Consider the following 13,619-nt stretch of genomic DNA (forward strand, 5'->3'; position numbering starts at 1 on the left):
TACTTAGTTATCCTCCAGTCAAAATGTTGCTACACAGAAAAACAAGAGATATGAATAACTTATCAATGATGTCCAAAAATGCATCATTTAAATTTGTTTCTTTAATTAGAAAAAATAAAAGTGCTCATAAGCAGCCTTCCTATAATTACATATTCAGCTGTTGCCTTTCAATGTTTCAAGGGCTGGTGATAAAACCATCTAAGAATTTTTCCCCAAAATAAAAGTACTTATTGTTTCATGAACATTTCTCCCTTCTGCTTCTAAATTTCACAGACTAAATCTGTAATGTTGTGAAAACAATAATATTTTATTTGATCTAGATTTTATCATTCTCTTTCATAGAACCAAAGACTTCAAAGACATTTATTTCTGGAGTTTAAAATTTTAACATCTGATATGACACTACTGTAATAATATTACTTACACCATTTATCAGAGAAAAAGAATTATATAAGTTTAAAGTAACATTACCAAAGCTAATATATCAAAAAAGTTTTCTCTGAACCCACTGCTTTGTGTTTTTGTAAAGGAGAGATTTTCCTTTATTAAACAAAATTCAAAACAATATTTTTCAACAAAGACTCGATTCAAACAAGTTCCATAAAATGCACATTTTATTCTGCATCATGAAAAAATATTCACATTTAAATAAAGTGTGAAAAAAATCAAAGTTAATCCTCCCTGATGAAATACAGTTTATTGTGCTGAAACCCAGAAATCTTTTGGGTTAGAAACTTCCATCTGCCAATTCACTTTTTTAAATGACTATTTCTTGAGAACAAATTTTAAATAAAGTGATAATCACCACAAACTTCCCAGCAGCAATCAAATTTTGATCACAAATATTCCAGAATTGACCCTATAGTCACAGAGTTAAAAATTTTCATACATCCTCTTGGCAACCAGGCAATGGGTCAACAGTACATACAAAATTTCTATATTACACATTGCAATACCTTTGCTTAGGTAGAAAAAATGATTTGCTAAGCTTGAATTCAATTTTGAAAAGAGCAAACAAGTACTACTTAGCAAGTACTAAAAAATCACATGAGGTTTTTGCATTGTTTCCTTGGCTAATACATGAATCAATAGTTTTGAGTGAAATAACCCTTATGGACAGTTTTATTACCTCAAATTTTCACAAATATGGTTGCAGTGGCAAAAACATTTACAAATTTGCAAAAAAATAAATTCCCATAGTAACATTAGTGTTATAGTCAGGAATTTGCATTCGTGTATACAAAATGCCTCAACTAGTATAAACAACCTAGAATAAAAAGAAATCTACAGTTTTCAGTATATGATAAATACATACATTTTAGTTTGTGTTGTCTGAGTACCAAGCACTTCTAGGAATCATTGCTATTTCAATAAACTACAATGAATTTTCAGGATCAAAATTGTTCTAAACTAATTTCTAATTTTGATGTGATAGCAACCCTACTGTTGCTAATATGAGATGCATGTCTGTTTTGCTCTAACTATGAATGTATCCTGAGGTGAAAGATGACTGCTGACTGGAAGGCACCAGTGCCACCACCCAAAAGCAAGATGTAAGCAAACATTGCATTCATCCTCTCTCTGGAAAAGAATCTCAGGAATCACAAGAAAACATTCCAGTAACTATCAACACTACTTTTCAATTATGGAATGTGTTGTCATCTTAATTTTAAGTGAAAGCGTATTTGGCTTTTGTACATACAGATAATTGGTGACTGTGACATAATATGCCAATATTCACAACTCAGATTGATCAAGTTCTTGACATGGAATTCAAAATGAATCTTGACTGGGATTTGCATAGCTCGCTAGCTCTTCTTCCTGTTTGTTCACAGTTAGCCTCCTTGGGTAGCTTTTCCACCAAGCTTTGGTTGGGAAAACTTGAATAGCAAAAGAGAGATCATGACATCAGCAGCTTTGTGTTCAGCAAGCAATGCTCTAGATGTTGGTTTAGTCACACAGTCCAATTTCCCTCGTGAGATAATGGAAGAGGTGACACTTTGTTATCAGATTATTTAGCATAGAAGAATAAATATTTAAGAATGAATTGCTTAAATTAGATAGTATGAGTGTGCTTTATTCAAGCATCAGTGTGAATATTTTGTTCTGTCATTCTGTGTGAATGAAACAGTGATTCTATACTTTGGTTTTACTTCATCAAGAGGGGGCACAACAAGCCAAGAGCTTAGGTCTCTAAAACTTTTAGGACAGCACTAGAGGTTCTATAATTGGGTGTGGAACACTAACTTATTTTTTAAACATTGTTACAAAGCATCACACACAGAAAACACACTAAGAGAAAGCAACTGCTCTCCCCAACCATCTTCTCTCTCCTTTCTCCCAATTATAACTCTGATCAAAAGCTGCATTTTTTTATCATTTTATTTTTGGCCAAGTGACGTGAGATATAGTACAAGTCATGACCTCATTTAAATAATAATGCAATGATAATGTCAAAGCCAGAGAAGAAAACACACTAGTATAATAAGTTTGTAGAGTATCACTGGGGTCGTTCCTCTATGGTTGTTATAAAAAAAAAGTAGAACGGTTTGTTTCACTCTACTTTGTTACCTCTGGCTATGTTTCTGTCAAAGTGAAAACAAGGTGGTTTGGCTGAGGATACCATAGTGTAATGTTGTAATAGGTGGGGTTTTTTTCCTCATCTCAAGATCTAAGTTTTTAAAAAACTCAAAGTTTACAACAAAAATGTTGCATTCATAAAATTAACATTTTTACTAGAGAATATTAAAACTCTCTGATGTAAATATATATACACACAGACACATAAATGGGCTCATTAAATTTGGATAATACAAATTGCCATCTAAAGAGAAATAGGTCATTTGGGTAATGATTTTAATAGTGGTTTGGCTAAGAAGCCAACATCAATGTAATCAACAAAAAGATATGCCTGATTTACTTAAAACTCAATGGATAAAAAAAATAAAATTTTAAAATTAAATCTTACTGAATTTTCATCCAAATATTTATATTAAAAATGAAGAAAAACTCCCAGATAACTCTTGATTTCCTTAACAATGATGCATTATCTATTTAGGCTAAAATTCAAATGACAATGGAAACACTGATGCAGCCCACCATACTTTGCCTCTCATTAATGACTCCATTTGGCAATTTTCCTCCCATGATGCCCTTCAATTTGGGGAAGAAATGAAGGAAAATTCTATTCTTGGGACAAGGCACCTTTTGCTTGTAACAGTTATAACTTCAACTTCTGTCATTTAATCTAACTTACCATAAAAAAAAATCAACCATTTACATTTACATTAGAGAATTAATTTTTTTAGATTATTTTTACTTTCAGGAACCTTTAAGAATACATATCTTGAAAGATTTGGAATGTGTGGATGAGCTAGCCAGCCCTTGCAGGTCAGTCTCTAGGGTCTAACAGCCTGTGTTGGGGTCTCAACTTTACCACTCAAGAACAAAGCTATGTTGGACAATTTACTTAAGCTGGTCTTTCATAGAAGTGCTACAAAACTTAAGTTTAATAATCTAAATAAGGTCTTAGTATTAATATAGAGAGCAAATATTCAATAAATATAAAATGAATTAACTTATTTAATATCTAAACCTGAAGGTAAAGAAGCAGATAAATTTCTCTCAGCCTTTGTCCTCACCATCTTGTCTCCCAGTCTAAATTCTCACAAAACATGTACCGCATTGGTCTCATCATAAAAATCAAGATAAAAAACCCTCCGAACAGTATTCTCATAACATTTATAGGCATTAGAGCACTTAGTACGCATTAAAGAATTCTAGCTCTTGTCCCCCTTCCTTTTACAACATGACTCAGACTTCTAAATAGGATCTATGACCAATCACATCTAAACAATTGTATCAACATAAATGTTTTCTTAAATAATTTCTCAATTAAACACACTCAAACTCCATCATGCAGTGAAAAAGTTAGTTGCCTTCCTCTACAGAGAAAAAGATGATGTTTTGCTTGTTGTGTATGACAGTGTTTGTGTGTATGTGTATGTGCACACCCAAGTGTTTTGAGAGGTGAAGCTTGCCAGTAATTATGTAGCATGGTAGTGGAATTCCATTATGTTTTAGTGTCTTTTGACCTTGGATAAGAGATCTTTTTGCCCTCACTGGATGGCTAAGAACCAATTATTTTACATAAAATGCTTTGAAGATTAAACTTATTAATATTAGCAGTGGCACTTTTTAACAGTTGGATATAATTAAGAATCTTAATTCCATTAGTTACTTTGTTAATAAAGAATGTTCATTTTTAGCACTTCTTATCTTTATGACCCCAAACTACTTTTCACAATAGTATTTGAAAACATCACCAGATATTTTGAAATTCAGAGCAAACATTTTATTCCAGTATAAGAGTATTGATTTTTAAATGTTAAGTATAATGAATAGCTCATATTTCCAGGAAGAAACTACTAGCAAAGTCATTATTTTTTGCATCTAAATCACTTATTTTAGAAATAATCTAAATGATAAAAGTTGAATAAAAGCCAGTAGACAAAAGACTTTAAAATCTATGAAATATTAATAAATATCCTTATAAAAGGGGGGAAGGTGACCGGCAAATGCCAAAAAGAATGCAAATTTTAACTAATATTATGCTTGTGGGTGATGATTCTATGAAAATTAAGTTTGGGAAAAGTGTTTCATTGAAGGTTAAGTTCACAGAACAGAGATTGGAAAAGCTGGGCATGTTATCCCTCTTAATGAGGGTGGTTCTGTGACTTGTTAAAACTGAATTTTTTACAATTCATTTTGGGGCACTAGAAACATTACATATAAGCAATCTTTTACTTACAAATGAGAACAACTGACACCAAATTAGAATGTATGCAATGGAAGGAGAAAGACATATACTGGATGGTTCACTTACATGTGGATGGACATAAAGAAATCAATCAAAGGGTCAGATAAAGCCAAACTAAGAACTAACCGTTAAGCCCAGAAAGCTGACTATAGACCTGAGGAATCCAGGTTGGGGCAGTTCGTGGGGGAGGGGAGTGGAGAAGAGAAGGTGGAAAACAAGGTGGGTCAGGAACACAATGGACAGGTAGAAGAACATGGGTGAGCTGGAGATGGGTGCAGCATTAACAACACCTGAGGAAGGAAGACCCTATACTTCTAGTATACAAACAATGATACAGACCAGTTAACTCAATTAATTTTTTTAATTGCATGAAACAACATTTTGAATTCTGAATTTATTATTTATCAAATCCTAAGATTAACAAAGGTTAGTAATTCTCATTATTTTGTTTAAAGATTTCTTGACACTTTGAAATGCACCTGACTTTGTCCTTTTCTTTTACTTGGTGATATAACAATATGAAAATAATCATAATTATAGAAATGTAGATGTTATAACTGTATTTGTTCAATTATCCCTGTTGTTGTTACCCCATCCATCCATACTTTGTTTGTTTAATGGCTAATGGCTGGTCCAGACTTAATGAATTCTCCTCATTAAGAAGGCTGAACATACTTACACAAAGCAGTCAATAAAATTCCTGTAAAGCAATGTATGCCAGTAAAGTTAAGGGAAGGTAATAAAAAGAATAATCTATACAAACTCACCAGAGTAGATCTGATTGTCCTCATGAGTAATAATAAACATGCTTAAGTCCATGTGCATCTAAAGTTTACCTACTTTCTATTCTTCTTTGTGGATTTGATTCCAACATGAAAATACATATTCTCATTTGGACACCATGTGCTCCTATAGCCTTACACCACTCATCTATTAAAAACTGGGCAAATTTCTTTCTGATTGTGAGGCCCCAAGCACAACACCTCAGTTTACTTATCCTAGACCAAGATACGGTGAATGTTTCCTAAAATGTCAAATTGATCACCATTAACCCCCTCCAAAATAATAAATGTCATGCCATAGCATAAGAGTTTCTATTATCTGCTAACAACATTTAAGCTGTAAATACAAAGTTTACACTGAAAGCAAGTTGTTTGAAAATATTTATTCACATATGTGTAGATACATATGCAATGCAACTGTGACCTGGAATGCAGTGGACCTATCACAGTTGAAAAATATATAACCATTTAGTAAATAAATAGAATTACAGTGGGTACTAAAGTCATCATCAAGAATGACCAAGCCCCTTAAATCTCCTTCTCAATATAGTTAGCATTTATAACTAACCTGTCTTTGAGAAATTGAGTGTGCTTTCAAAATAATGCCTAATTCCTAATTTGCAACAAATTTGCAAATTTTTAAAATTTGGATTTGACAAAAGATTAGAAAACTCAATACAAGAACTAAATATCTCTGGTGGTGCATGAAATTTTCCTTGTTTTTATGTGCTCTTGTTAATTTTCTCACAAGTCTCTCTGCATAATGAACATAGTTAAAAAATGCATCTCATTAAAAAAAAAGCATTTAATGCCACATGCCACTTTTCTGAATTACCAACATTACTAATCATATGCTATAAAAAGAAACTTTTTAAATTAATGCAATCTCACTTAGGACATAATATTATTGATTTACAATGTAATTCATATAATTTTTAACCTATTTTTTTCAAGTTCAAGATACACATTGAAAAATCATTGGAAAGGTTTTGTTCATAATTTAGAATTTTGTTATAAGACATCTCTGCATGTGGAGTCATAAATCTTGAGTAAGTCATGATTATATTTCTTAAAAAAGTTGAATGATAAACTATCTATACCTTGACTATCCACCAAAATGTGTACTTTTTCTAACACAGCTGAGAATTTCTGCTGAGTAGTAGTATTAAGAAGAATAAGAAAAACTGTAAAACATGTCTTTTTCTCCTCTTCCCCCAACAGACCTTCATTTGATTAATAGTTTATTTGATTAATAGTTTTAAAATCCCAGATTGTTTACAAGTCTTATACTCACATGCTATTGCCTAGAACTATTTCTTTACCAACCTGTGACCAGAGAAATCTTTAAAACCTAGGATAATATTTAAGGAGCACATCTCAACTAGAAAAAAAAAAGATAATTTGTTTCAATGAAATTTTCATTTGAAAGTTCATTTTCCAGTTACCTAGTCTCATTGTGACATAAGAAGAGAGCAGCTCTTATCTTCATTTTATTATTTATTGGCTGGGAAATTTGAGCCCCAGTTACACCAGAAATAGTTAACTTGCCTAAGGTTTACATTCTAGCAGCAAAGCTAGATTCAGAACCCAGACAGAGCTCAGATATGCATCCTAGGGGTCTTCCAAAAAGATCATCTTCTCTCCCTTTCTATCAAGACCACAAGATAAATACTTACGTATGTAACAAATTAGTAAAACAGAACATTCACATAATTATAAAATATTCACACTTTAAAGTATCCATGTATGATATGTACATTCTAGATAAATTTTCTCATTACCTACATAAAGTTTTGGAAAAGACTCAGAAAATAGCTTAAAGGTAAAAATTATACAAGATAGTAGAATTCATTAGGAATATGACACATAATTTCACCAGGACCAGCCACAGCATACTTCAAAAACAGTCACTGCTCTAAAGGCATTTTTTTTAAGATTTCTAAAAGAATTTCATTATTAGCATGGCAAATGGGCCAGATCTCAACAGGAGAACAAAATCTCCTTAAATTTAAGAGAAGCTATGACTTGTATTTGGGCTCTGATAAGATTAATTTTCAAAATGGCACTTTAGTTTGTGCTCATAACTACTATTCTTATTAAAGTGCTGGGTACTCCAGAAGTATATATTTATTCCTAGGAACAATTCAAAATCCCAAATTTTCTAGTTCTAGATCTACAGAATTTTTAAACTGGGTATCTGTGATACTTGTACTCAATATGAAATGAGACCAGAGCCATAATAAAAATTGTCCACTGTAACAATAAAGTATGTGTCTCTATGCAATGTCTGTGCCCAAACCATTCTAAATATTAGCTATATCAATATGGGACACTGGTGACTTTGGCATCATCATCTGCCTTTGTGTGCCTATCTGCCTTTTATCAAAGTTCCCTCCTTCTACTAGATCACATTTAGGGCAATAATATGCTGATACAGACTGAAAAAACTTGCCATTAAAATGCAAGGCTTCCATTTCCATTTTATTTTTATTTTTACTTTTGCTATTACATTATAGCCACCTGACCAGGCTCCAGCATCTAATCTTGTATGTTATAGAAAAATACTGAAGGTGTGTAAGTTGCTTTGGAAAAGATTTGGATTTTAACTACATATTTATTTACTTCTATTATTACATTGTTCAGAAATATAAAAATTTTATTCTGGATGCATTGAGAACATCTATGCAGTGTAAGAATAAAACATGCAGTCATCTGGTCCCCCAAAAGAGAATCTACTATTTATGTGCTGGTAGAGGCAACACAGAACATAATTATATCATTATTGCATGTATTTAAGCAAGTGCTCACCCTTTTATTCAAATTCAACTGGTAAGAATTGTGAAATCTGGAAACCTAAAAGACTATTCTATATACAATGTTTGCTGAACACATGCAATCCTGCTGAAAACAGCAGAGTGCATTCAGCACCTGGTCAGTCATGCACACAGGAATAGAGGTGGGTGGAAAAGAAAACTGCACCATAAATAAACAACAGATACTTTTTCCCCCTTTGTGGCAAACTGGAAAAGCTCAAAACCATATACTTCTTTCCCACATATATATAAACAATGATACTGTAGGCCAATTAGGTGAAGCTCTGAATCAATGTCAGAACACAGGTAATATTTGCACCAGTAATAAACAAAGGTGTGGATTGTAACTTCAAACCGCCCTGCTGTTTCATGGTCATTCTCTTATAGCTTTACAGCAACTGTTACTGTTGAAGCATGTGGCTAAAGTTAAACTGACCATTTCTATACTTAGATTATTTTACTACTTGTTAGCCTTTATAAGCTTGGCCAAATTTGTTTCATATACGATTAAATAGAAAAATACCCTGAATTTCAACAAATGTCAGAGGTCAAGAAAAAGGTACCATCCTCACCATGAAAGCAACAAAGTTCCAATTTCAAGGCTAATTATTTTACTCTATGATTCCTCGTTTTCATGTGCCTATGGTAGGTAGATATTGTAGCACGGCATTTAGGCACCCCTGAATACTTCCACTGTGGGTAACCGAAGCTATGGGCACAAAGAAAGGAAAATGGAACCCCAGATACATAACATCTGGTCTGAGGCTCTTAAATTAATGAGGCACATCTTGTGGGCATATGAAGAAGTTACAATAAAAATTATAAAATATCAAGTGTTTCAATAAATTACTTTTTTTTGAACTTCTCCAGTTTGATTGTGATAAATTGATGTTCAGTTCTGGGAGATAATTAGAAAGCTCATAAAAATGGGTAGACTTGATCAAAAGATTTCCTATACACACAGGTATATATATATATATATATATATGTAATATACACATATACATACATACACACACAGATGATCCTATAATGTACAAATTCCTGGTATATATTTTCAATTTGATTCAAACACTCACTGCTCTGTGCCATTTATTAAATGTTATGCTTGCACCAATTTAGAACTATGCCTCTCTTTTCAATGTCTTTAAAAAGGTAATCAAAGGAAATGAATACATGTATTTTGCTCTTGATACATATCATTTAAGGAACTAGTTATACACAATTCTTTGTTACTCTTTTCAGTTAATAATAGGCACTTTCTAAGAGGATTTGTGACCCAAAGTACTCTGAAATTCAGTCTTTAGTACCCCTCTTTCATAAATGGAGCTAACTGAACCGTAGTGGTCTACTGTATCAACTCAGCAGAAGTCCATCAGTTGAACTGTGTGCAAAAAAGCTTCAGAAAATGGTAACCAGAATAAAACTATAGAAAAGCAGTTATCTGAATTGAGCAACTTAACATCTATTTCTTAGTTGTTTTCTAAACCACATTTCACATGTTATCTCTATAAACAGTAAGAATCATTTGTGAATAATCCTGGACCTGTTTTTTCATTCTTTCTAATACAGACATGCTACCAAACCCCCCCCCAAAAAAAAAATTACTTGTTTATCCCTTTCACATCATTGCAGTTAAGTTTTGACATGATTATTACTTAAATGTTTCATGTGTGTTTGTTTCTTTGCTGAGTCATTCAACTTCACCCTTTAGAAGTTTTGGAAACACAAATTTAGAACATTCCTATCTTTGGAAAATCAGCTTCTTCAACATGAATTGTTAAAAGGCCTTTTTACCCTGTGGTGCAGTAGTTCTATAATAACATACACTATATTAGTATTTTAATATTTATGGGGTTGACAAAATCATCATACAAGATGGTAGGTAGCTGCTCTCCAAGACAGAGGGAGTGGGGATTTCCTTACAGAAGAGTTAATGATTATTATCTAAGTATAATGTTAAAAAATGAGAGGTATAGTTGAATAAAAATGCAATTCATGCACAAAATCCATAGCACTAAGTTCTCAATATCCCACACTGCTATCTGATTTAACAGAACAGTCATTTCAATGGAACAAACTGCCAGTTGGGGAAAACAACCTAAGTTACAGAAAAACACCGCATGGAAAGAGATCATAAAATGGTACTGTTGAAAAGCTGAACTTTTCCTTGATATTAATCTATAATTTGAACTTAACAGAACAGTGAGGAAATGACAGCTCGAAATACTCAGCCTGAGATCAAATTTGTCATGGCAACATTGGCAGGTTGGACCCTGATTCTTCAAATATTACATTGCCTTGGTTAACAAAAATCCTACCTTTGTTATTATAGATATTATAAATAAATGTAAATTGTGCATGCAGTCAACTGCATAATATACAAGCAATATCTATGTTTTTAATAATCATCTTCTTTGGCAGGCCAGAATCCAGCTGGACATGCAATATTTACATATCAAAATCCATATTGTGTTCATCATATTGAAAGCAAGTGAAAATATATATATGTATATACCATATATACACACATGTATATAGATGTATATACTGTTTGTAATATATTAACAAATATATATGCATATATATTAAAAGTGGATCTCATCTTTGTCAGATTCAGGTGACTCAGGCCTTGAAACGCTAAAAATATCCTGACATGGTAGTTGGGAAGGTACTTGGAGTGGCATTTGGGATTTGGGGGATGAGGTCTGGGGCATACTTTTTTCTGAGAGTATTTTTAATATTTCTGCCACCTGCTTTTCCAGGGCAGTCATTCTGCAGCTCAGGAGCTGGATGTCCTCTTTCAGTTCGTGCTTGACTTCCTGTAGTGTGGTCTGTAAGGCCTGCTCGGGGATGGGATAGAAGGGGTGCTTGGCGTCAGCCTGAATGGGGCTGTGCTCTAGTGGACTTCGTGCCTCACCAGCTTTATCCAAACGAAGGTCACTTTTTGTAATCCCACTGTCACAAGAATCTGTTTTCCTTAGTGGGTTTTTGGTCACACTGTTCTCTGAGTCACTACCCTTGGGGTCCTCCGACAACAGCCCCATGGACTCAGCTTTAGTGACATTGTTCCAATCTTCCTTTTTCTCCTCATGGGCTCCCATGTTGTTCTTGAGTCGCAGCCACCCTTTCCCATTTCCGTTCTTCATTCGTATGGGACTGTTGACTTTGAGACATTTGGGGTCAGCACCACTATTGGGCTTGAGCTCCATGGCATCACGGTTGTTTTGCTTGAGGGATTCACCGGTCTTGACGTAGGCCAGCGATGTCTGGATGGGTGTGATCTGGGACACGGTAACCACACTGGTGCCCGTGATGGAGGCTCCGTTCTGTAAGGAGCGACTTTCTACCTGAAGCTGGTTCCGCTCGGGATCACTCTGTGATGACCCCTGATTCCGCAGCTCCTTTTGTTGCTTGAATTTCTGGAAGAGCTTCCTGACCGGGTGGTCCACGGGGATGCTGAGGGTGACCTCATTCTTCTGTCTGAGACGCTCCTCCTCCTCTTTCTTCACATCACTGATTTTACGAAATATGATCTGTGGAGGGGGAGGGATAGTGAAAGTATGATTAAGATACAGAGGAATTTATAATTGCCTCACAGTATACTATAGATATTATGTTTAACTGGAAGAAATTCCTAAACATAGGATAAGGTCATTTCTGAAAGGAAAAAATGTTAAAATACTTTTTAACAGGAACGATAATATTTAAAATTTGATGGAACAACATTGACCAAGCTTATCACTTGCATATCAGAGGGTAAATGTAGAAAAGGGACAACTGAATAGAGCTATTTGTTTTCTAGTTTATGTTCCCACTTAATAGAAAATATTAATATGCAAATATACATAATCCAGTGCATTAAACATGTGTGGATACATACATGCGTAAGAAAATATTTTTTTAATTTCCTTGTAATGAATCACTTTTTGTGTGTTTTCCTTTTTTATTTTTAATTCCATATGGGTCAAAGAGTAATAGTTCTAGGCTGTTTAGACAGTTTACCAACATAGCATCTAGTTATGGTGGCAGGAGGGATTAAATTTATTTATGTGTCTCCAGAGACCATAATGAGGATCTATATATGAAAGCTTCTAGGAGGAAAATACCAGTTCGACATACAAATTTCATTTCAAATTGATATATTAACTGAATAAACGTTCATAAAAATTCATAAATCTTATACCATAAAAATATTTAGAGGAGTTGTTTGTGTAATAGCTGCACTGATAGAATGTTGAACTCTTCAAATTCCAAAAATTTTAACATTTTAAGTGGGTATACCTATATTTACATATAGGTGGGTATATACAAATAATTAAGTAGAAATTTCATGGAAAATGTACTTTCAAAATAGTATTGGGAAGAACTTAAAATTCTTAAGAGAAATGAAAATGTTGACTATGTAAGAAATTACCACTTGCATTCTTAGAATGAGATGTAAATCTAGTAAGTGTGAGATTTTTGCTCAGAGTCCTTCTGAAGAGCAATATAACTACAGGTGAGGGTTGTCAGAAAAATTCAAAAGGGAGTTATTAGATAGAGTGCTTTTAGAATCAGACAATTTTATGACACTGGCAACATTACTTACCTCCATCACCTCTTGTTAAATTGTTGGTTATATTGGAAATATATGTGAAGTACACAGTTCCTGGCATATAATAGGCACTCAAAAATATGTTGGTTCCCTCTCTTGAACTCACATAAAATACTTTCTTTTTGAAAACATTTTATGGCCTCTTGATGATCCAGCAGCATCCAGGAGTAACATATAATCATGATTTTATACCAGAAACCAACACTAATGATGGTCGCTGGTAACATAGACATCAGGGGGATGGCAATGCTCCACCTACCAACATATTTTCTAAATTCAGATTGATGCACTAAATGCAACTTATCAAGGGGTCAGGACTCATATTTTTATTTAAAAAATTACATAAGTTCAATAGGTGTCTGTAAAGATCATCGTATTTTCCCTTCTCTAGTGGCACACGATTTGGATCTTTTTTAAAGATGCAATACTAATCTCAAAGTCTGACTTCAAAGTTCCAACAGTTTAATTAGAAGTCTTTCAAAGGTTGACATATTATGCTGCCTAAACAAACAGGGCTTGTGCTAACAAGCTTTTAAAATATTAACACTCTTTGGGTCCACACAGTTCTACACATTGAAACACAGATACCATGTTCCTATTTCATCATC

At 33.6% G+C, this 13,619-nt stretch overlaps 1 protein-coding gene across 1 annotated transcript in view; it reads right to left on the reverse strand.

Moving 5' to 3' along the window:
- Positions 1–11,002: 11,002 nt before the first annotated feature.
- The window catches only part of KCNH5 (potassium voltage-gated channel subfamily H member 5), a gene marked incomplete at both ends in the record, with an annotated part of 246,631 nt that continues 244,014 nt past the window's right edge, over positions 11,003–13,619 (reverse strand). The window contains one exon of the mRNA XM_084241184.1: positions 11,003–11,950. Coding sequence (XP_084097310.1) covers positions 11,003–11,950 — 948 coding nt within the window. The remainder of the gene's footprint in view (positions 11,951–13,619) is intronic.

The sequence above is a fragment of the Talpa europaea genome, assembly GCF_964194135.1.
Source record: "Talpa europaea genome assembly, chromosome: 8".
Taxonomy (NCBI): Eukaryota; Metazoa; Chordata; class Mammalia; order Eulipotyphla; family Talpidae; genus Talpa; species Talpa europaea.